Raw genomic sequence first — 24,495 nt, 5'->3', positions numbered from 1 at the left:
TACTGTGGCTGAGAGCCTGGGGACGGTTTCAATATCGTAATATCGGGGAGAGACAGGCCAGTACAGAAGGCAGCTCTCAACCCACATCATGGTTATGGGGCTAGTACCGGTGCCCAGGGTGTGTGTGCAGGCTTAAATGAATCCACCTAACTCAAAGGAAAAACTCGGTTGAGAGCCTGTGCTTCAGGTAAAAGAGCTGCTCCTGAGGGTGGCAGCATTTTGTTGTGTGCGTGCGTGAGAGCACTGCAAGGGAGTCCAAAGCTTTTTGCGAGTGAGACTCAGGCCCCAGCGAAAGGCAGAACACGACTCCCCATGTGTTTGACCAAGCTAGCACGGCAGCCCCACATTTGCATGGAAGTCTAATAGCTAGCGTTCTAACTCGAAGAAACTACACAGTAGAGAAACCTTGCTTTAGCTACCGTCGACCTCTCTGTGTGAGAAGGCAGTTTACACTGCACTGTGGGTGAGGGCCTGGGGACAGATTCCATAGGTAAAATCGAGGGAGAGACAGGCAGCTGTCAACTCACCTCTTGTTTACGAGGCTAGTGCAGTTGCCCCGGGTGTGCCTGCAGGCCTAAAGCCAAGCACCTAAGTCGAAGGAACAACTCTGTAGAGAATTCCTGCTTCCGCGAACATAGGCATTCCTGAGGCTGGAAGCGTTTTGCTGTGTGCCTGCGTGAGAGAAGTGCGATGGAGTCCCAAACCATTTTCCGTGTGAGACTCAGGCCCCGGGAGAAGGGAGGACACGCCTCCCCACTTGTTTCATGAAGTTAGCACTGCGGCCCCACTTTTGCATGGAAGTCTAACAGCAAGCTTTCTTTTTCTTTATTATTCTTAAATGTTTTTATTGTTATGTTAATCCCCATACATTACATCATTAGTTTTAGATATAGTGTTCCATGATTCATTGTTTGTGCATAACACCCAGTGCTCCATGCAGAACGTGCCCTGCTCAATACCCATCACCAGGCTAAGCCATCCTCCCACCCCCCCCCTCTAGAACCCTCAGTTTGTTTTTCAGAGTCCATCGTCTCTCATGGTTCTTCTCCCCCTCCGATTTTCCCCCCTTCATTCTTCCCCTCCTGCTACATTCTTCTTCTTCTTTTTTTCTTTCTTAACATATATTGCATTGTTTGTTTCAGAGGTACAGATCTAAGATTCAACAGTCTTGCACAATTCACAGCGCTTACCAGAACACATACCCTCCCCAGTGTCCAACACCCAGTGAGCCCATCCCTCCCACCCCAGCCCCCACTCCAGCAACCCTCAGTTTGTTTCCTGAGATTAAGAATTCCTCCTATCAGTGAGGTCATATGATACATGTCTTTCTCTGTTTGTCTTATTTCGCTCAGCATGATACCCTCCAGTTCCATCCACGTCGTTGCAGATGGCAAGATCTCATTCGTTTTGATGGCTGCATAATATTCCATTGTATATATATATACCCCCTCTTCTTTATCCATTCATCTGTTGGTGGACATCTTGGCTCTTTCCACAGTTTGGCTATTGTGGACATTCGTAGCAAGCGTTCTAACTCGGAGAAACAACACTGAAGAGAAACCGTGCTTTAGCTACCGACGACCTCTGTGTGGGAGGAAGCAGTTTAGGGTGTACGGTGGTTGAGAGCCTGGGGACGGGTTCCGTTTCGGAAAATCGAGGGAGAGACAGGCCGGAGAGAAGGCAGCTCTCAACTCACACCATGGTTATGGGGCTAGGACCGTTGCCCCCGGTGTGTGAGCAGGCTTCATGAAAACCGCCTAACTCGAAGGAAAAACTCGCTGGAGAATCCATGCTTCAGCTAAAAGAGCCGCTCCTGAGGGTGGAAGCATTTTGTTGTGTGCGTGCATGAGAGCCCTGCAAGGGAGTCCAAAGCTTTTTGTGAGTGAGCCTCAGGCCCCAGCAGAAGGCAGAACACGACTCCCCATGTGTTTCATCACGCTAGCACGGCAGCCCCACTTTTGCATGGAAGTCTAACAGCTAGTGTTCTAACTCGAAGAAACAACACTGTAGGGAAACCGTGCTTTAGCTACCGTCGACCTCTAGACGGAGGAAGCATTACACGGAGCACCGTGGCTGAGAGCCTGGAGAACGGGTTCCATACGTGAAACCAAGAGAGAAATAGGTCTGGGCAGAAGGCACCTCTGGACTCAGCTCTTGCTACCTGAAGCTAACACGACTGCTCCATGTGTGCTTGGAATGCTATGTGCTCGACACTGACTGGGAAGAAACAAGCCTGTCAAGAATCCCAGCTGCAGCTCCTTCGCCTCCCAGGCTACTAACACCAAGAATCAATGCTGTAGCGTTACTGCGCTTTAGCTAACATTGCCGTTCCTGAAGCCGCAGGAGTTGTATAGTGCTCGTGTAGGAGAGACCGGGGAAAGGGTCCCATACGTGAAATGGAGTGAGAAACAGGCCGGTGCGGAAGGCAGCTCTCAACTCACCTCTTGTTTATGAGGCTAGTACCCTTGCCCCGGGTGTGCCTGCATGCCATAAGCCAACCACCTAACTCAAAGGAACAACTCTGTAGGGAATTCCCGCTTCGGCTAAAAGAGCCATGCCTCAGGGTGGACGCATTGTGTGGTGTGCATGCGTGAGTGCACAGCAAGTGAGTCCAAAACCACTTTCCTTGTGAGACCCAGGCCCCGGAAGAAGCCAGAACACGACTCCCCACTTGCTCCGTGACACTAGTACTGCAGCCCCACATTTGAATGGAAGTCTAATAGCTAGCTTTCAAACTCGAAGAAACAACACAGTAGAGAAACCCTGCTTTAGCTACCGTCGACCTCTCTGTGGGCGAAGCAGTTTAGGGTGTACTGTGGCTGAGAGCCTGGGGACGGTTTCAATATCGTAATATCGGGGGAGAGACAGGCTGGTACAGAAGGCAGCTCTCAACCCACATCATGGTTATGGGGCTAGTACCGTTGCCCAGGGTGTGTGTGCAGGCTTAAATGAAGCCACCTAACTCGAAGGAAGAACTCGGTTGAGAGCCTGTGCTGCAGGTAAAAGAGCTGCTCCTGAGGGTGGCAGCATTTTGTTGTGTGGGTGCGTGAGAGCACTGCAAGGGAGTCCAAAGCTTTTTGCGAGTGAGACTCAGGCCCCAGCGAAAGGCAGAACACGACTCCCCATGTGTTTGACCAAGCTAGCACGGCAGCCCCACATTTGCATGGAAGTCTAATAGCTAGCGTTCTAACTCGAAGAAACTACACAGTAGAGAAACCGTGCTTTAGCTACCGTCGACCTGTCTGTGTGAGAAAGCAGTTTACGCTGCACTGTGGGTGAGGGCCTGGGGACAGGTTCCATAGGTAAAATCGAGGGAGAGACAGGCAGCTGTCAACTCACCTCTTGTTTACGAGGCTAGTGCAGTTGCCCCGGGTGTGCCTGCAGGCCTAAAGCCAAGCACCTAAGTCGAAGGAACAACTCTGTAGAGAATTCCTGCTTCCGCGAACATAGGCATTCCTGAGGCTGGAAGCATTTTGCTGTGTGCCTGCGTGAGAGAAGTGCAATGGAGTCCCAAACCATTTTCCGTGTGAGACTCAGGCCCCGGGAGAAGGGAGGACACGCCTCCCCACTTGTTTCATGAAGTTAGCACTGCGGCCCCACTTTTGCATGGAAGTCTAATAGCAAGCTTTCTTTTTCTTTATTATTCTTAAATGTTTTTATTGTTATGTTAATCCCCATACATTACATCATTAGTTTTAGATATAGTGTTCCATGATTCATTGTTTGTGCATAACACCCAGTGCTCCATGCAGAACGTGCCCTGCTCAATACCCATCACCAGGCTAAGCCATCCTCCCACCCCCCTCCCCTCTAGAACGCTCAGTTTGTTTTTCAGAGTCCATCGTCTCTCATGGTTCTTCTCCCCCTCCGATTTTCCCCCCTTCATTCTTCCCCTCCTGCTACATTCTTCTTCTTTTTTTTTTCTTTCTTAACATATATTGCATTATTTGTTTCAGAGGTACAGATCTGACATTCAACAGTCTTGCACAATTCACAGCGCTTACCAGAACACATACCCTCCCCAGTGTCCAAGACCCAGTGAGCCCATCCCTCCCACCCCAGCCCCCACTCCAGCAACCCTCAGTTTGTTTCCTGAGATTAAGAATTCCTCCTATCAGTGAGGTCATATGATACATGTCTTTCTCTGTTTGACTTATTTCGCTCAGCAGGATACCCTCCAGTTCCATCCACGTCGTTGCAGATGGCAAGATCTCATTCCTTTTGATGGCTGCATAATATTCCATTGTATATATATATATACATATATATATATACCCCCTCTTCTTTATCCATTCATCTGTTGGTGGACATCTTGGTTCTTTCCACAGTTTGGCTATTGTGGACATTCATAGCAAGCGTTCTAACTCGGAGAAACAACACTGAAGAGAAACCGTGCTTTAGCTACCGTCGACCTCTAGACGGAGGAAGCATTACACGGGGTACCGTGGCTGAGAGCCTGGGGAACGGGTTCCATACGTGAAACCAAGAGAGAAATAGGTCTGGGCAGAAGGCACCTCTGGACTCAGCTCTTGCTACCTGAAGCTAACACTACTGCTCCATGTGTGCTTGGAATGCTATGTGCTCGACACTGACTGGGAAGAAACAAGCCTGTCAAGAATCCCAGCTGCAGCTCATTCGCCTCCCAGGCTACTAACACCAAGAATCAATGCTGTAGCGTTACTGCGCTTTAGCTAACATTCCCGTTCCTGAAGCCGCAGGAGTGGTATAGTGCTCGTGTAGGAGAGACCGGGGAAAGGGTCCCATACGTGAAATGGAGTGAGAAACAGGCCGGTGCGGAAGGCAGCTCTCAACTCACCTCTTGTTTATGAGGCTAGTACCCTTGCCCTGGGTGTGCCTGCAGGCCATAAGCCAACCACCTAACTCAAAGGAACAACTCTGTAGGGAATTCCTGCTTCGGCTAAAAGAGCCATGCCTCAGGGTGGACGCATTGTGTGGTGTGCATGCGTGAGTGCAGAGGAAGTGAGTCCAAAACCACATTCCTTGTGAGACCCAGGCCCCGGAAGAAGCCAGAACACGACTCCCCACTTGCTCCGTGACACTAGTACTGCAGCCCCACATTTGAATGGAAGTCTAATAGCTAGCTTTCAAACTCGAAGAAACAACACAGTAGAGAAACCCTGCTTTAGCTACCGTCGACCTCTCTGTGGGCGAAGCAGTTTAGGGTGTACTGTGGCTGAGAGCCTGGGGACGGTTTCAATATCGTAATATCGGGGGAGAGACAGGCTGGTACAGAAGGCAGCTCTCAACCCACATCATGGTTATGGGGCTAGTACCGTTGCCGAGGGTGTGTGTGCAGGCTTAAATGAAGCCACCTACTCGAAGGAAGAACTCGGTTGACAGCCTGTGCTGCAGGTAAAAGAGCTGCTCCTGAGGGTGGCAGCGTTTTGTTGTGTGCGTGCGTGAGAGCACTGCAAGGGAGTCCAAAGCTTTTTGCGAGTGAGACTCAGGCCCCAGCGAAAGGCAGAACACGACTCCCCATGTGTTTGACCAAGCTAGCACGGCAGCCCCACATTTGCATGGAAGTCTAATAGCTAGCGTTCTAACTCGAAGAAACTACACAGTAGAGAAACCGTGCTTTAGCTACCGTCGACCTCTCTGTGTGAGAAAGCAGTTTACGCTGCACTGTGGGTGAGGGCCTGGGGACAGGTTCCATAGGTAAAATCGAGGGAGAGACAGGCAGCTGTCAACTCACCTCTTGTTTACGAGGCTAGTGCAGTTGCCCCGGGTGTGCCTGCAGGCCTAAAGCCAAGCACCTAAGTCGAAGGAACAACTCTGTAGAGAATTCCTGCTTCCGCGAACATAGGCATTCCTGAGGCTGGAAGCGTTTTGCTGTGTGCCTGCGTGAGAGAAGTGCGATGGAGTCCCAAACCATTTTCCGTGTGAGACTCAGGCCCCGGGAGAAGGGAGGACACGCCTCCCCACTTGTTTCATGAAGTTAGCACTGCGGCCCCACTTTTGCATGGAAGTCTAATAGCAAGCTTTCTTTTTCTTTATTATTCTTAAATGTTTTTATTGTTATGTTAATCCCCATACATTACATCATTAGTTTTAGATATAGTGTTCCATGATTCATTGTTTGTGCATAACACCCAGTGCTCCATGCAGAACGTGCCCTGCTCAATACCCATCACCAGGCTAACCCATCCTCCCACCCCCCTCCCCTCTAGAACCCTCAGTTTGTTTTCCAGAGTCCATCGTCTCTCATGGTTCTTCTCCCCCTCCGATTTTCCCCCCTTCATTCTTCCCCTCCTGCTACATTCTTCTTCTTCTTTTTTTCTTTCTTAACATATATTGCATTATTTGTTTCAGAGGTACAGATCTGACATTCAACAGTCTTGCACAATTCACAGCGCTTACCAGAACACATACCCTCCCCAGTGTCCAACACCCAGTGAGCCCATCCCTCCCACCCCAGCCCCCACTCCAGCAACCCTCAGTTTGTTTCCTGAGATTAAGAATTCCTCCTATCAGTGAGGTCATATGATACATGTCTTTCTCTGTTTGACTTATTTCGCTCAGCAGGATACCCTCCAGTTCCATCCACGTCGTTGCAGATGGCAAGATCTCATTCCTTTTGATGGCTGCATAATATTCCATTGTATATATATATATACCCCCTCTTCTTTATCCATTCATCTGTTGGTGGACATCTTGGCTCTTTCCACAGTTTGGCTATTGTGGACATTCATAGCAAGCTTTCTAACTCGGAGAAACAACACTGAAGAGAAACCGTGCTTTAGCTACCGACGACCTCTGTGTGGGAGGAAGCAGTTTAGGGTGTACGGTGGTTGAGAGCCTGGGGACGCGTTCCGTTTCGGAAAATCGAGGGAGAGACAGGCCGGAGAGAAGGCAGCTCTCAACTCACACCATGGTTATGGGGCTAGTACCGTTGCCCCGGGTGTGTGTGCCGGCTTCATGAAAACCGCCTAACTCGAAGGAAAAACTCGCTGGAGAATCCATGCTTCAGCTAAAAGAGCCGCTCCTGAGGGTGGAAGCATTTTGTTGTGTGCGTGCATGAGAGCCCTGCAAGGGAGTCCAAAGCTTTTTTTGAGTGAGCCTCAGGCCCCAGCAGAAGGCAGAACACGACTCCCCATGTGTTTCATCACGCTAGCACGGCAGCCCCACTTTTGCATGGAAGTCTAACAGCTAGTGTTCTAACTCGAAGAAACAACACTGTAGAGAAACCGTGCTTTAGCTACCGTCGACCTCTAGACGGAGGAAGCATTACACGGAGTACCGTGGCTGAGAGCCTGGGGAACGGGTTCCATACGTGAAACCAAGAGAGAAATAGGTCTGGGCAGAAGGCACCTCTGGACTCAGCTCTTGCTACCTGAAGCTAACACTACTGCTCCATGTGTGCTTGGAATGCTATGTGCTCGACACTGACTGGGAAGAAACAAGCCTGTCAAGAATCCCAGCTGCAGCTCATTCGCCTCCCAGGCTACTAAGACCAAGAATCAATGCTGTAGCGTTACTGCGCTTTAGCTAACATTGCCGTTCCTGAAGCCGCAGGAGTTGTATAGTGCTCGTGTAGGAGAGACCGGGGAAAGGGTCCCATACGTGAAATGGAGTGAGAAACAGGCCGGTGCGGAAGGCAGCTCTCAACTCACCTCTTGTTTATGAGGCTAGTACCCTTGCCCTGGGTGTGCCTGCAGGCCATAAGCCAACCACCTAACTCAAAGGAACAACTCTGTAGGGAATTCCTGCTTCGGCTAAAAGAGCCATGCCTCAGGGTGGACGCATCGTGTGGTGTGCATGCGTGAGTGCACAGCAAGTGAGTCCAAAACCACTTTCCTTGTGAGACCCAGGCCCCGGAAGAAGCCAGAACACGACTCCCCACTTGCTCCGTGACACTAGTACTGCAGCCCCACATTTGAATGGAAGTCTAATAGCTAGCTTTCAAACTCGAAGAAACACCACAGTAGAGAAACCCTGCTTTAGCTACCGTCGACCTCTCTGTGGGCGAAGCAGTTTAGGGTGTACTGTGGCTGAGAGCCTGGGGACGGTTTCCATTTCGTAATATCGGGGGAGAGACAGGCTGGTACAGAAGGCAGCTCTCAACCCACATCATGGTTATGGGGCTAGTACCGTTGCCCAGGGTGTGTGTGCAGGCTTAAACACAGCCACCTAACTCGAAGGAAAAACTCGGTTGAGAGCCTGTGCTGCAGGTAAAATAGATGCTCCTGAGGGTGGAAGCATTTTGTTGTGTGCGTGCGTGAGAGCACTGCAAGGGAGTCCAAAGCTTTTTGCGAGTGAGACTCAGGCCCCAGCAGAAGGCTGAACACGACTCGCCATGTGTTTCATCAAGCTAGCTTGCGGCCCCACTTTCGCAAGGAAGTCTAATCGCTAGCGTTCTAACTCGAAGAAACAACACGGTAGAGAAATCGTGCTTTAGCTACCATCCACGTCTCTTAGGGAGGAAGCAGTTTCCAGGCTACCGTGGGTGAGAGCCTCGGGAACGAGTTCCTTACGTGAGACCGAGGGAGAAGAAGTCCGGGCCAGAAGGCACCTCTCGACACAGCTCTTGTTACCTGAAGCTAACACTAACGCACCCTGTGTGCATAGGAATGCCAAGTGCTCCACACTGATTTGGCACAAAGAAGCCGGTCAAGAATCCCAGCTTCAGCTCATTCGCCTCTCCACAGGGTGGCAGCAGTTTCAACTCTGCTTGAGTGCAAACCTGGGGAATGAGTCCCAGCAGAATTCCGAGGGAGAAATAAGCATGGGCAGGAGGCAGCTATCGACTCAACTCTTGTTTCGGGAAACTAGATCGGCTCCCCCTTGTGTGCGTGTAGTCCTAAATGCCATCCCCCCAACGCAAAGGAACAAAAGTGCAGAGGACCCGTGCCTCAGCAAAGATCGCCCTTCCTGAGCGTGCACTTCATCTATTGTGTGTTTTTGTGAAAGCATGAGAAATGGAACCTAAACGTAACTCGGAGTGAGAAGCAGGCCTCTAAGGAAGGCTGCTGTGGACTCACCTCTTGTTTGAGGAGATTAGCACTGCTGTACCCTCTGTGCCTGGATGCCTAGTTACCAGGCTACTAACACCAAGAATCAATGCTATAGAGTTACTGCGCTTTAGTTAACATTGCCGTTCCTGAAGCCAGGGGAATTTGACAGTGCTCGTGTATGAGAGCCCGGGGAAAGGGTCCCATACGTGAAATGGAGTGAGAAACAGGCCGGAGTGGAAGGCAGCTCTCAACTCACCTCTTGTTGATGAGGCTGGTACCCTTGCCCCGGGTGTGCCTGCAGGCCTAAAGCCAACCACCTAACTCAAAGGAACAACTCTGTAGAGAATTCCTGCTTCGGCTAAAGTAGCCATGCCGGAGGGTGGACGCATTTTGCTGTGTGCATGCGTGAGCGCACTGCAAGTGAGTCCAGAACCATTTTCCGTGTGGGACTCAGGCCCCGGCAGAAGGCAGAACACGACTCCCCACTTGTTTCCTGAGGCTAGCACTGCGGCCCCACTTTTGCATGGAAGTCTAATAGCAAGCGTTCTTTTTTTTTTTATTAAATTTTTTTATTGTTATGTTAATCCCCATACATTACATCGGTAGTTTTAGATATAGTGTTCCATGATTCATTGTTTGTGCATAACACCCAGTGCTCCATGCAGAACGTGCCCTCCTCAATACCCATCACCAGGCTAAGCCATCCTCCCACCCCCCTCCCCTCTAGAACCCTCAGTTTGTTTTTCAGAGTCCATCGTCTCTCATGGTTCTTCTCCCCCTCCGATTTCTCCCCCTTCATTCTTCCCCTCCTGTACATTCTTCTTCTTCTTTTTTTCTTTCTTAACATATATTGCATTATTTGATTCAGAGGTACAGATCTGAGATTCAACAGTCTTGCACAATTCACAGCGCTTACCAGAACACATACCCTCCCCAGTGTCCATCACCCAGTCACGCCATCCCTCCCACCCCACCCCCCACTCCAGCAACCCTCAGTTTGTTTCCTGAGATTAAGAATTCCTCATATCAGTGAGGTCATATGATACATATCTTTCTCTGATTGACTTATTTCGCTCAGCATAACACCCTCCAGTTCCATCCACGTCGTTGGAAATGGCAAGATCTCATTCCTTTTGATGGCTGCATAATATTCCATTTTATATTATACCACATCTTCTTTATCCATTCATCTGTCGATGGACATCTTGGCTCTTTCCACAGTTTGGCTATTGTGGACATTGCTGCTGTAAACATCAGAGTGCACGTACCCCTTTGGATCCCTACATTTGTATCTTTGGGGTAAATACCCAGTAGTGCAATTGCTCGATCGTATGGTAGCTCTATTTTCAACTTTCTGAGGAACCTCCATACTGTTTTCCAGAGTGGTTGCACCAGCTTGCATTCCCACAAACAGTGTAGGAGGGTTCCGCTTTCTCCGCATCCCCGCCAACATCTGTCGTTTCCTGACTTGTTAATTTTAGCCATTCTGACTGGTGTGAGGTGGTATCTCATTGAGGTTTTGATTTGGATTTCCCTGATGCCGAGCGATGTTGAGCACTTTTTCATGTGTCTGTTGGCCATTTGGATGTCTTCTTTGGAAAAATGTCTGTTCATGTCTTCTGCCCATTTCTTGATTGGATTCTTTGTTCTTTCGGTGTTGAGTTTGATAAGTTCTTTATAGATTTTGGATACTAGCCCTTGATCTGATATGTCATTTGCAAATATCTTCTCCCATTCTGTCGGTTGTCTTTTGGTTTTGTTGACTGTTTCTTTTGCTGTGCAAAAGGTTTTCATCTTGATGAAGTCCCAAAGCTCATTTTTGCCCTTGCTTCCCTTGCCTTTGGCGATGTTTCTAGGAAGAAGTTGCTGCGGCTGAGGTCGAAGAGGTTGCTGCCTGTGTTCTCCATTAGCATTCTGATGGACTCCTGTCTCACATTGAGGTCTTTCAACCATTTGGAGTCTATTTTTGTGTGTGGTGTAAGGAAGTGGTCCAGTTTCATGATGAAGTCCCAATAGTTCATTTTTGCCCTTGCTTCCCTTGCCTTTGGCGATGTTTCTAGGAAGAAGTTGTGGCAGCTGAGGTCGAAGAGTTTGCTGCCTGTATTCTCCTTTAGCATTTTGATGGACTCCTGTCTCACATTTAGGTCTTTCAACCATTTGGAGTCTATTTTTGTGTGTGGTGTAAGGAAATGGTCCAGTTTCATTCTTCTGCATGTGGCTGTCCAATTTTCCCAACACCATTTGTTGAAGAGACTGCCTTTTTGCCATTGGACATTCTTTCCTGCTTTGTCAAAGATTAGTTGACCATAGAGTTGAGGGTCCATTTCTGGACTCTCTATTCTGTTCCATTGATCTATGTGTCTGTTTTTGTGCCAGTACCGTACTGTCTTGATGATGACAGCTTTGTAATAGAGCTAGAAGTCCGGAATTGTGATGCACCAGCTTTGCTTTTCTTTTTCAACATTCCTCTGGCTATTCGGGGTCTTTTCTGGTTCCATACAAATTTTAGGATTATTTGTTCCATTTCTTTGAAAAAAGTGGATGGTATTTTGATGGGGATTGCATTGAATGTGTAGATTGCTCTAGGTAGCATTGACATCTTCACAATATTTGTTCTTCCAATCCATGAGCATGGAACATTTTTCCATTTCTTTGTGTCTTCCTCAGTTTCTTTCATGAGTATTTTATAGTTTTCTGAGTACAGATCCTTTGCCTCTTTGGTTAGATTTATTCCTAGGTATCTTATGGTTTTGGGTGCAATTGTAAATGGGATCGACTCCTTAATTTCTCCTTCCTTCTTGTTGATGGTGTATAGGAATGCCACTGATTTCTGTGCATTGATTTTATATCCTGCCACTTGACTGAATTCCTGTATGAGTTCTAGCAGTTTTGGGGTGGAGTCTTTTGGGTTTTCCACATAAAGTATCATATCATCTGCAAAGAGTGAGGGTTTGACTTCTTTGCCGATTCGGATGCCTTTGATTTCTTTTTGTTGTCTGATTGCTGTGGCTAGGACTTCTAATACCCCAGCTTTCTTTTGGTGTCCATTAGCATGGTAAATGGTTTTCCACCCCCTCACTTTCAATCTGGGGGTGTCATTGGGTCTAAAATGAGTCTCTTGCAGACAGCATATCGATGGGTCTTGTTTTTTAATCCAATCTGATAGCCTGTGTCTTTTGATTGGGGCATTTAGCTCATTTACATTCAGGGTAACTATTGAAAGATAGGAATTTAGTGCCATTGTATTGCCTGTAAGGTGACTGTTACTGTATATTGTCTGTGTTCCTTTCTGGTCTATGTTGTTTTTAGGCTCTCTCTTTGCTTAGAGGACCCCTTTCAAGATTTCTTGTAGGGCTGGTTTCGTGTTTGCAAATTTCTTTAGTTTTTGTTTGTCCTGGAAGCTTTTTATCTCTCCTTCTATTTTCAATGACAGCCTAGCTGGATATAGTAGTCTTGGCTGCATATTTTTCTCATTTAGTGCTCTGAATATATCATGCCAGTCCTTTGTGGCCTGCCAGGTCTCTGTGGATAGGTCTGTTGCCAATCTAATGTTTCTACCATTGTAGGTTACAGATCTCTTCTCCCGAGCTGCTTTCAGGACTTTTTCTTTGTCTCTGAGACTCATAAGTTTTACTATTAGATGTTGGGGTGTTGACCTATTTTTATTGATTTTGAGAGGGGTTCTCTGTGCCTCCTGGATTTTGATGCCTGTTTCCTTCCCCAAATTATGGAAGTTCTCTGCTATAATTTGCTCCAGTATACCTTCTGCCCCTCTCTCTCTTAAATCTCTGTTTTTAAAATCATTTTGCAATCCATAACTAATAGCTAATACTGGATGTAAACTTCATTTTGTACTAGATTTTTATCTCTTTAATCTTAATCCATTTTTACTGTTGGAACAAGAGCAGATAAGCATTTAAGTTTCTTCTCATTGCCCTAGACCCATAAATACTGAACAAAGTTGACTTTGGATTTCAGAAGATATTGGTAGTGATTTTTTTTTAATTCATTTATCATTCTCTTTTCTGTTCAAACTGTTAAGATGCTTTTGTAGGTATTTTTAAAGCATACATTCCCATATTATTGTGTCTCTTAGTGATAAACTAGGTACTGAATCTGTCTTGCTGACTGGGGAGGAAAAAAACAACACAGAAAATGAAGTTTTCTTAAAGTTAGTTAACCCAACATAACTGAGAGGCCTTGATCTGTTGTGTTTCCATGATGAAATAAGTGAGCCCACTTAAAAGGGGAGTAATAAAAAACCTACCTTGAAGAGCTGTTGTTAGGATTAAAGATAATATTTTAAAAATACCTTTTATAGTACCTGGCACTGTTAATCAATAGCAGTTTATTATCTGTTTTATTCCTCTCCTTTCTTCTTTCTCCTTGTTTTCTGGTCCTTTTGATTGTCTTGAGTTACCTTTACTAACTTTGCATCTTTAAGCTCAACCATGATTTCTTTTGGCTTCCTTTTCACACTTAGTTCTTTTCCTGTTTGTTTTGAATTGCATTTTTAATGAATGTTAGTGACTAGTGAAATGACCATACAATAGAGAAATGGGTATGGGGAAAAAAAGAAGCAGCTGAGTATCTTGATAACTTTTAAATGTAAGTCAGTGGCCAAACTTTACTTCCAATAAACTGCATTTCCTTTACCTGATCATAATTGGGATGCGAATAAAGTGTTGTGGGTGTATGAACGATAATGTCTAACTGGTATTTATAGACCAGAGAGTATGCTTTCAACGAATATTTTGTTCAGTGAATGAATTCACATCTTGGCTTTTACCTGACCATTACATTTAAAAAATTTTTTATAATTTTTTTTTTTTAAGATTTTTTATTTATTTGCGAGAGAGAGAATGAGAGACAGAGAGCATGAGAGGGAGGAGGGTCAGAGGGAGAAGCAGACTCCCCACTGAGCAGGGAGCCTGATGCGGGACTCGATCCCGGGACTCCAGGATCATGACCTGAGCCAAAGGCAGTCGCCTAACCAACTGAGCCACCCAGGCGCCCAAAAAATTTTTTAAATAAGCACTGAATGTTTCTATGTATAAATCTTATCTTTGGTCTTTTAAATAGTTGTTTAAAGCTATTTACTTTAGGAGAATTAACATTTTGTTGTTATAAGGAATTAACTTGCAAGTTGTGTAATTACCGTGTACTGAAATTTTTCATAGTTGTATACTTTACATTGTTTCATTTTTATGGAAAACAAAGTACAGTTTACTCACTTAGCCATAAAAGGACAGGAGGATATCATATAGGCTATACTTCCCAGCCACTATCTAACATAATTCGTTCACAACTGAAAAATTTCAAGGTTAATGTGTTGACAGACTTTGTTTGCTGACCTTGAAGGTATAAATCAAGAATAGTCAGCAATGCAAGGAAGAGACTAGGCCCAAATTTTGGTCATATTTAGTGTAATTTCTTATACTCAGTGCAAATACTTTAAATTGCCCAATATATATAAATATTCTGGGATTTGTCTCCTAGTATATTAGTGATGGTTTGCTTTGAAATAATTTCTTGTACGGTGAAAAAAATTGACGTAGGGAGTCATGGAATTTTGGAGTTCTGAAGAATCCTAGAGATTAACTTCTTTTAAAGATGAAAAAGTTAAGGTTTAAAAAATTGAAGTGATTTGATCAAGTTTTTAGTCTTAATCTGGAGAACCAAGACTTTTTTCTTACCTCTACTCTGGCATTTGTGACTCTAAAACTCCCCATAGGGTGTTTTATACTGTTCCTGTATTTGTTTTATCAAGGAAGGGAAATTTTAAAAAAATCATTAAGTAAAACTGCCAATGTAAAACAAAGGGACAGATTAAAAAGGTGGACTGTGTGTTAAGGGAGATTTTAATTACATAAGGATTTTTAAAAATTATGAAGCAATACATAGCTATTTAACTTGAGAATAGCACTGTTTAAAACTATGCATTGTCTAAAGCCAATCAATATTGTGATAATGATAAGTTGTGTGTTCAAAGTCAAAATGTATACACTGCAAGTTATGATAACACTCAATCATCCAGTAAGAGTGGTTTCTCCCAAGAGGCCATGCAGTGATCTGTGTTTGCAGAAAAGTGAAAAAATGCTTAGAGTCTAAAGTTCAGCCTTTTAAAAAGTGTATGAATAGAAGTACTATTTAGTTTTTTGAAAGATGGATTCTATAAATAGAAACTAATATCATTATCAAAAGCCTTATATATCAAAAATCTATCCATGTATGGAATTAGGTGAAATAGAGACTGTCCTTTGGGACTTTGTGTTCTAAGTAGGTTCTGGTGGAGACATAAAAAAGGTATATAGATGGCCAAAGAGCATTACCTAAATATGTCGAATAATTACAATAATAACATAATCAGATGTTTTGGTGAGCACCTCTTGAAGGGTGAAGTGTAAATATTCTGTCCTCACGTATCATATTGGAATGATTTGTTAATGTGCCTGCATTTCCACTAGACTGGCCTCATAAGGGCAACAGGTATCCATAATTATGTAGTTTTGTTTCCATAATATGCTGGCAATATAGCAAGTACTGAATAAATATATAAATAAAGGTGAGAACCTGTGTGCTTCTTTATCTGTTCTTTTTCACCCAAAGATCATGTGGGCTCCTGATCGTCTGGAGCTTACCTCTGTATAGCTCTCTCTTACAGACTTGCTAAGTCACAAAGTGTTCAGAAACACATAGACACACCAGATCAACTTTTGTGAATGGGCTGCTTGGCTGAAGTATGACTAAAGCACACATGGGCAAGGGGAGTTTGTTGCTTCTTTTACAGAAACAGAAGTGAGATTTCAGTATTTATTTGTGTCATGGAAGAAGAGGGCTCAATGAATATGGGGGAAATGGGCTTGATGAGTAATGAAGGCCAGGCAGCAAAGGGCGTCATTGTCTTTGGACACACTCAAGAAGGAGTGATCAGGGACAAAGAACATTTAATCGAGTATGTTAAAGAAAAGCAGGAGAGCTCTGTGGTAGGAAGTAGTTAAATGTGCCATCTGTTTAGGTCTCTAGTAGGCTCTAAAATGACTTCAGGATATGTGTTTTAACCATTTTGAGGTTTCTTTTCCGGGACATGTTCACATTGGGCTATATTCACATTTTTAATATTCCTGGTTATTTTTAGGATTTTAAAGTATTCATATATTGTGGTACTGTTTTTTCTTTGTTAGAGCCTTGAGAGGGATAGTTTTCATATAATTCCACATGACATAGTGAAAAGAGTAATAGTACAATTTTTTTTCTGCAAGTTTTGTAAAGCTCGATAGCAGGAAATGGTGTATTGTGAATCTATCACTTCCTAAAAAGGCATTCTGGAAGAAACTACTTTTCAGCTGAATGAACTTTACTTTTACATTATTTGTTATACTTTGTGTATAGTCTTGGCTTAAAATGTTCTTTTGGCATTGGACATTATGAGATTTCCTTTCCATGATTACTTTTATTTAACCGGTTATTCATATTCTTGGTGCAAATCGATAATAATGAAATAAATTCTATGTTTTCATGTAAGTATATGCAGTTTCAAAAAATATAAATGGTTTCTAACAGATCAACAATCCAAAAATAGGCAAAGGATATGAAAAAGAGTTAAACCAAATGACCTAAAAACAAACAAAAATGTTTATAAATCTGGGAGGCTCAGTTTCACTTACAAGAAAAATGCAACTATAATATGAGCTATCGCTTCTTTCATGCATCCAGATTGGCAAGAATAGTTTGATAAAACACAAACTGGGTATGGGAAAATAGGTAGTGTAAGGAAATAAGTGCTTTCATATGTGGATGATGGGAATAAATCAAAATTAAAAATGCACCTAGCCCTAAATGCAGTGAATTCAGGTCTAAGAATTTATCTCAAGAGATATAAGTGCACATGTTTGCAAAATATACTTTGGTATTCAGTATTTTCTGGCTCCACCCACTCTAAATATCTATTCATATACTGTTTTTAAAAATGTCAGCATTTCCATATGGGGTGTGTGTGTGTGTGTGTGTGTGTGTGTAAAATTAGAAAGGAAAGTATAAAACAGTGCCTTTATTAGGTATATATATACAAATGTGTGCACAGACAGGATATCAGAGACCTGGAATAGGAGGGGACTTTCTTTTCACTGTATTTTTGTTATTCAGTTTGCAGTTTTGTTTTTATTGTGTATATGCATTACTTTGTAAAAATCAGCTTGAATAGTTTTTGACATGTAATTTACATGCTGTAAAATTTGCCAGTTGAAAGTTAATTATGTGAGTTTTAGTGTATTTATAGAGTTCTGCATCTATCCATACAATCTAATTTTAGAAACTTTTCATCATCCTCAGAAGAAACTTTGTACCATTAGCAAACAGTTGCTATCACACCTCACTTCCCTAGCTCTAGACATCCATTACTCTACTTTCTGTAAATAGATTTGTCTCTTCTGGAATTCATATAAATGGTATCATACAACATGTGGTCATTTATAACTAGCTTCTTTCAGTTAAATAATATTTTTGAGGTTCATCCATGTTGTAGCATGCCCTATATTACTTTTTGAGTTAAAAAATGTTAAAATTAAAGTAAAAAAAGCAATTGGAAAATTATCCTTTTTAAGTATGTTGTGTAATGGTTGTGAAATGGAAGAGAATTACAGAGAAAGTATTTGTTGTCAGAGTTACTATTTATTGAGCATCTTTGATGTACTAGTAATTCTTTTAGGCTTTATGTATGTTATCTTATTTAATCCTTACAATATATGTAATAGATGGTATTGTATTGTTTCTACAAATGAGTAAATTAAGTGGTATGATTATAAGTTTTGTGTCAATTTACACATAAAAGCATAAAGTATAAAAATAGATGTATGCAGATATCTACAGCCAAAGTTAGAATATTTTACGTGCTACATAACACCACAATGCACAGTGGAAATACCACTCATTAGCCAGATAGTTCTAATAGAATTTTTTGCAATTATAGATCTATTCTGTATCTCTTCTGTTATAGTATCCACAACTACATGTGGCTGTTGGTTACGTGAAATAGGACTAGTGTGAGTGAGGAACTAAATTTTAATGTTATATAATTGTAAATAATTTAAATTTAACTACACTCTGCTTCTGTCCTTGATGTAGTAACAGTTACCGGTTGATCACAGTAATCCTTACTCCTACAGCTGTAACAGTCAAAAACCCTGTGCAACAGATGAAACAGTGGTTTCAAGGTCTTGGTTATAAGACACCAAAGGGCAGAGAGGTCCCTGAGAGCAGGGAAACAAATGAAATGAACCCTACAGTAGAGTATGCTAGCTTCCCGCTTGCGGGAGTTTCAAGGCTTGGATCAAAGAGGAGGCATTCAGACAAGGTCAAGGACTTTCTGAGTTGAAGAAACAGAGTGGAGAGTGAGAGAAGACAATGCTGGATAGAGTTCATAGAACAGAAGACTAGAGAGAAAAGTGCTTAGCTGCTTGCCTAATGATTAGGACAAGTACCTGCGGGAAATGCCCCAGGTCAAGGAAAGAACAACCTGAAAGGATTTGAGGTCCTTACTTGAGTGCTTGCCTTTCAGATAGCAGCAGGAATAGTGTCTTGTTTCTACTAGCCAGACTGGAAAAATCTCAAGATTCATGTGGCTTTGGGTAAAGTACACATAAGGGTCTTATCTCAGTTAATGGGGAGTAATTGGCTCTAAATTGAGCACTACTCTGCTCCCTCCTAAAATATCTTAAGAGCAAGTCCTTAAGTGATCAAACTGTTTCCAAATAACTGTGTCCCTGAACAAAGCTCAAGATCTATGAGAATACAGAAATATCGAGCACTCACCAAGGTAAAATTCAGAATGTCTGATAGCCAATCAAAATTACCAGGCATGCAGTAAGAAACAAGAAAATTTGACCCATAATGAGACAATAAATATGTCAATACCAAACCCAAACTGACAAAGCTGTTAGAGTTAGTAGGCAAGGACATTAAAAAGAGTTATTATAACTGAATTCCATAGTTTCAAAAAGTTAGAGATATGGAAAATAGGGAAAAAATCTAAATCAAACTTCTAGAGATGATAATTACACAGTGTAAGATGGAAAATCTACTGAATGGCATTAATGACACACATTGCAGAAGAAAATATTGGTGAACTTGAAGACATAATAATAGAAGCAACCCAAAATAAAACAGAGAGAGTAAAGAGATTTTTTTTTTTTTTACAAAGTAAACAGAACATTAGTTGTGGGACAACTTCAGGGGGCCTATTGTATATTAATTTGAGTTCCTAAAGAAGAAAAGGGGGAAAGAAAAAAATTAATGTAATTATGACTGAAAAATTTTTCAAATTTGGTGAAAATTGTAAACCCACAGGTCCAAGAAATTTAATGAAACCATAGTAGAAGAAACAAGAAGAAGACTACTCCAAGGCACATCATAATCAAATTGTACGAAGATATTGGAGTGACATTTGTTGAGCTAACTACTGAAATAAAATCCATCAACCTAGAAATCTACACCCTGCAAAAGTCTTTAAAAATAAAGGAAATTATTTTAGATCTATGTTTTTAAAGAAAAAATATTAAAATGTAGTCATTTTGTAATATAGGTTAAAGTATGATAGATGACAATAATAGCACAAAGGGCAGAAGAGGAGGAATGGAAGTATCCTATTGTAAAGTTCCATATTATATATTAAGTAGTATAATATCCCTTGAATGGAGACTATCAATTTAAAAATCTATACTATAAACCCTAAAGCAAACACTAAAATAAGCCAACAAAGGAGAGAAAATGGAATCATAAAAAATAGTTAATCCAGAAAAGGCAGAAAAAGAACACAAATGAGAAACAATAGAAAAATAAATACCAAGATGATAGATTTAATTTTGAACTTACCAGTAGTCATGTTAAATATGAACACTCAATGCCAATGAAGAGATGGAGGTTTTCAGATAGCATGTAAAACAAGAAACAACAAGAATGCCTACACACATGAACTTCTAATATAAAGACCCAATCAGTTAAAAGTAAAAGAATGGACAACTAATAGTATCAAAAGAAATCTGGAGTTACAGACAAAATAGATTTCAGAACAAGGGATATTATCAGAGATAAGGTAATTTAATCATGATAAAGTGGACATAATTCTAAATATTTATGTTCCTAAAAACAGAGCTTCAGAATACACCAAGGAAAAACTGATAGAACTGCAAGGAGAGATTGTGGAGACAACTCCACAATTATAGCAGGACATTTTGATAACTTTTCTCAATAATTGATTGAACAAGTAGACAATTAGGGATACAGAAGATTTGAACAACCTAATCGATAGATATCTCTCTCAGCAACAGTAGAAGGCACATTCTTTTAAAATGCGCATTGGGGGGCGCTTGTGTGGCTCAGTCGGTTAAGTGTCTGCCTTCGGCTCAGGTCATGATCCCACATCTGGCTCTGCTCGGCAGGGAGTCTGCTTCTCCCTCTTCCTCTGTAATCTCTCTCACTTTTGTGCTCTCTCAAATAAATAAATAAAATCTTAAAAAAATAAAATGCACATTGGGGTGGAGGGTTGCCTGGCTGGCTCAGTCTGAGGAGCATGCAACTCTTGATCTTAGCATTGTGAGTTTGAGCCCCATGTTGAGTGTAGAGGTTACATAAAAAAAAAGAATACACATGGATATTTACCAAATATATGGAACATATTCTGATATGTTTTGGGACACAAAATAAGTCCTGATAAATTTAGAAATAATCAACTCATATAAAGTATTTTCTGACCATAATGGAATCAAATAAGAAGTCAGTAACAACAGAAAGGTCACTTAAAATCCCCAAATATTTGGAAACTAAACATACTTCTAAGTAAGTCATGTATCACAGAGGTAAGCAAAAGCAAAATTTGAAAGTATTTTGAATGAATAAAAATGAATAACGAACTTATCAAAATTATCAGGATACAGGTACAGCAGATCTTAGGAAGATATTAATAGCATTATATACCTATATTTAAAAAAAAAAATCTAGATCAATGGCCTAAATTTTTGTCTTTAAAAAAATAGGAAAACAAAAGCAAATGAAATCCAAAGCAAACAGAAAAAGGAACTAATAAAGATCAAGTTGAAATCAATGAAATAGAAAACAGAAAAACGATAGAGAACATTAATGAAACCAAAAGTGAAACTTAGGTGGACCTAAATTCTTTTTAGCTTTAAAATTTTGTAATTTGAAACACAGAGAAAATACTCTTCTTTATTTACCTACAGATTTACATTTATTTGAAAAAACATGTTTTTGAAAGTCAAGATGTATAGTAAATTAGCACAATTAAAAAAAATTTGAAACACTAGGTCACTCAAATTTCAATCCTTTCTTTAGCATCTTTAACACAATACTGAATACCTTTCATAATAAGAATCAGAACCTTCCCATGGTTCTGTTGATATAGTCCCCTCACTTATCTCTCATTTCCTCAATGTCTGTACCAAGTCTCTGCATCCTTGACTACTTTGTATAAAACAACAACCCCTATTCTCCTGCATTTATTTCCTTATCCTGCTTTGTTTTTCTCCAAAACTGCAACCACTATCTTTTCCTTTAATATCTTCTTTTACCTAACTAAAAGATAGCTTTCTTTAGGGCAAGGAGTTTGTGCATTTTGTGTACTGTTGTAAGTTCTCGAACAGTGCCCAGCACATAATAGGCATTCAGTAAATACCTGTTAAATGAAATGATCAATTATACATTAATATCCTTTAGATTCTCCTCCCCCCCACCCCATTTGTACAGATTTTCATCTCTTGAATTTGAGAGATTTTGAAAGGTCTGTCTGTTTAATAGAAACTTTCCAGACTTAGGTGTCTGGGTGACGTTTTTCGTATCTAGATCACTTCTATAAGTAACAAAACAAAGTTAAAACAGTTTGCTGAACACCTCTAACAATTATCGTCTCATTGAATCTTCCCAGCAGTTCAAAGTGAGATGAAATTCTCACTTTACAGACAAGGGATCTAAGGCTTAGGAAATTAAGTAAGGCTTTGAAAGTCACATACAACTAGATTCAAACCCAGATCTGCCATACTCTAAAGATTGAGATCTTAAACATTGTACTTTTTCCCAGTTTCAGATGTATTATTTGCAGAGATAAATGTTAGTTTAACATGAGTATCGATAGGTTTAGCATATTAGGTTAGAGCATAGCAACATTTTGAGGGAAAGAGACTAAGGAAATTTTCCTTAGAGAAGTTAGAGGGTGTGGGAAAGATTTGTGGGACACTTCTAGAGAGGTTTGTGAATAGGTCTGCAAAGGGGAAAATGACTAGGTCAGGGAAGGAATGAAACATTGAACATCTAGGAAGGATGGCTTTGCCCAAAGGGATAAAATGATAGGGAAATACAAATTGAGGTTCGTGATCTGGGTCATTGGCTGGCAAATTATAACCAGTAAATAAACTCAATTGGACTCTAATTTTTAATTGGTTAATCAATAATTGAAAATTATTCCATATGCTTTATGTTGTCAAAAGCAGTGATATGAACCTTACACATCATTGATAGGGTATTTTTAAAGGTAATGGAAAGGAGAGAGGAAAGGAAGGAGCGAGGAGGACAGAAGATTGTGTGTGTGTGCTTATTAGAAAAAATTTTATATACTTTACATATAGAAAAAGATTTTATATATTTTCTGTATAATAAGTAATAAAAATATTTGTTTTGTAGTAACTGATACTTTCTTTTGGTTTGTAGGTTTATAGATTTCTAAGCCATTCAGGTTATGTTTATAGTGCTTATCTTAAGCCAAGGTGGCAAACTTGTCAAACTTAATTTGTAATAGCAAAACTATTAGACTTCCCTTAAGTTGACTAGAAATTATTTGTGTTGGAAGTAACAAAACACTGTTTTGCACAATATTCATTTTTGGTGCGCTTTGTGGTCAGCCATTTACAGTTAAAGATTGTCCATTTGTCATTTGTCTATGATGTGAGGCCATTGACAGTCATGTTTAGTTTACACTGTTGTTCACATAAGAACACATTTTACAACTTGTTTTTCAGTGATTTAAAACAACTTATGGAGATCCTCTTTGTTGGCACAACTAAGCTTTTGGTCAGGACTTGGATTCTGGATTCTTTCCATATATACCTTTTTTTTTTTTTTTTTTTTTTTTAGGAGAGTAGCGGGGAAGGGGCAGAGGGAGAGGGAGAATGTTAGGCGGGCTCCATACCCAGTGTGGAGCTGGACGTGGGGCTTGATCTCGCAACACTGAGATCATGACCTGAGCCAAAATCAAGTCAGATGCTTAACTGACTGAGCCACCTAGGCACCCCTCCATATACATTTTATTTTGTTGTATTTAGTGTGATACGTTTGAGGGGAGCTTTTAAAGTTAGGTTTACTATATTCAGATGCCTGTTTTTAGAGGATTTTTTTATAGCTAGTCCATATCCCACAAAGGATGATTATATTTTTAGGAGTTTTTCTTATTGATTAGAATTGGTTGACAACTGAACTGTATTTTAGGTTTGAAAAAAATCTGGTCATCTTGGTATAACAGTTAATATGCTTATGATTTATTTGCTGACTTCATTATATAAGAGCCATTGTCTTTGTTCTTAAGTTACTTGCTTTTTCAGGCATTTTTAGATTATTTAAAAAATCGATCCTTTTTGAACCATGTTATCCTTCTACCTAATCTGTATACATATATACATATAGTAATATATATACATATTTTATACTACATAATGTAAAATGTATGTAATTTTATTTATATGTGTGTGTACAGACTCATTATTGCCTTAATATGGTTTATATGAAAGGTAGAGAATATGACACGTGTATGGCTAGTTTTCACATCTTTAAATCAGGCACAAGATTTAATAGTGGGTATTTTGCTTTTATAAGACACAATGATGCAACAACATGGGTGGAGCTAGAGAGTATAATGCTAAGTGAAATAAGTCAGTCAGAGAAAGACAAATACCATATGATTTCACTCACATGTGGGATTTAAGAAACAAAACAAGAAAAGGGAAAAAAAAAGAGAGGAGAGACAAACCAAGAAACAGACTCTTAACTATAGAAAACAAACTGATGGTTACCAGAGGGGAGGTGCGTGGGGGGATGTGGATTAAAGAGTACACTTGTCCTGATAAGTACCCCACGATGTATGGAATTGGTGAATCATTATCTTCTACTCTTGAAACTAATATAACACTGTATGGTAACTATACTGGAATTAAAATTTAGAAAAAGAAAGATACACAAATGATGTCAGTGTTCTTTTGCAAGTAATATATTTTCTCCTTGTTGTAGGTCCTTTTGTTCTGCATCACAGCTGCCATGTACATGTTCTTTTTCAGGTATGTCCTGTTATACCTATTTATTTTAATAGAAAAAATAGGGTTCCTTTGTGTTTTTTAAATCAGCCATGTAACTAATGTTGTTCCCTAAATAATTATTTCTCACAAGTAGCACGAGGTTTTGTTTTGTTTTTGTTTCCTTCCTCTAGGATTGTTAGAGATAAATCACTGCTTCTTAGTGGATAGAAGAGAGG

General features: G+C 41.2%; 1 protein-coding gene across 1 annotated transcript in view; it reads left to right on the top strand.

Moving 5' to 3' along the window:
- The first annotated feature begins 24,170 nt into the window (after positions 1-24,170).
- Positions 24,171-24,495, top strand: part of LOC144379885 (transmembrane protein 135-like) — a 98,320-nt gene continuing 97,995 nt past the window's right edge. Inside the window, exon 1 of the mRNA XM_078060539.1 lies at positions 24,171-24,301. Coding sequence (XP_077916665.1) covers positions 24,282-24,301 — 20 coding nt within the window. The 5' untranslated portion in view covers positions 24,171-24,281. The remainder of the gene's footprint in view (positions 24,302-24,495) is intronic.

Source organism: Halichoerus grypus, chromosome 13 (genome assembly GCF_964656455.1).
Source record: "Halichoerus grypus chromosome 13, mHalGry1.hap1.1, whole genome shotgun sequence".
Lineage (NCBI taxonomy): Eukaryota > Metazoa > Chordata > Mammalia > Carnivora > Phocidae > Halichoerus > Halichoerus grypus.
Note: the sequence above shows the minus strand (reverse complement) of the source record. Positions and strands in the feature narration are given on the sequence as shown.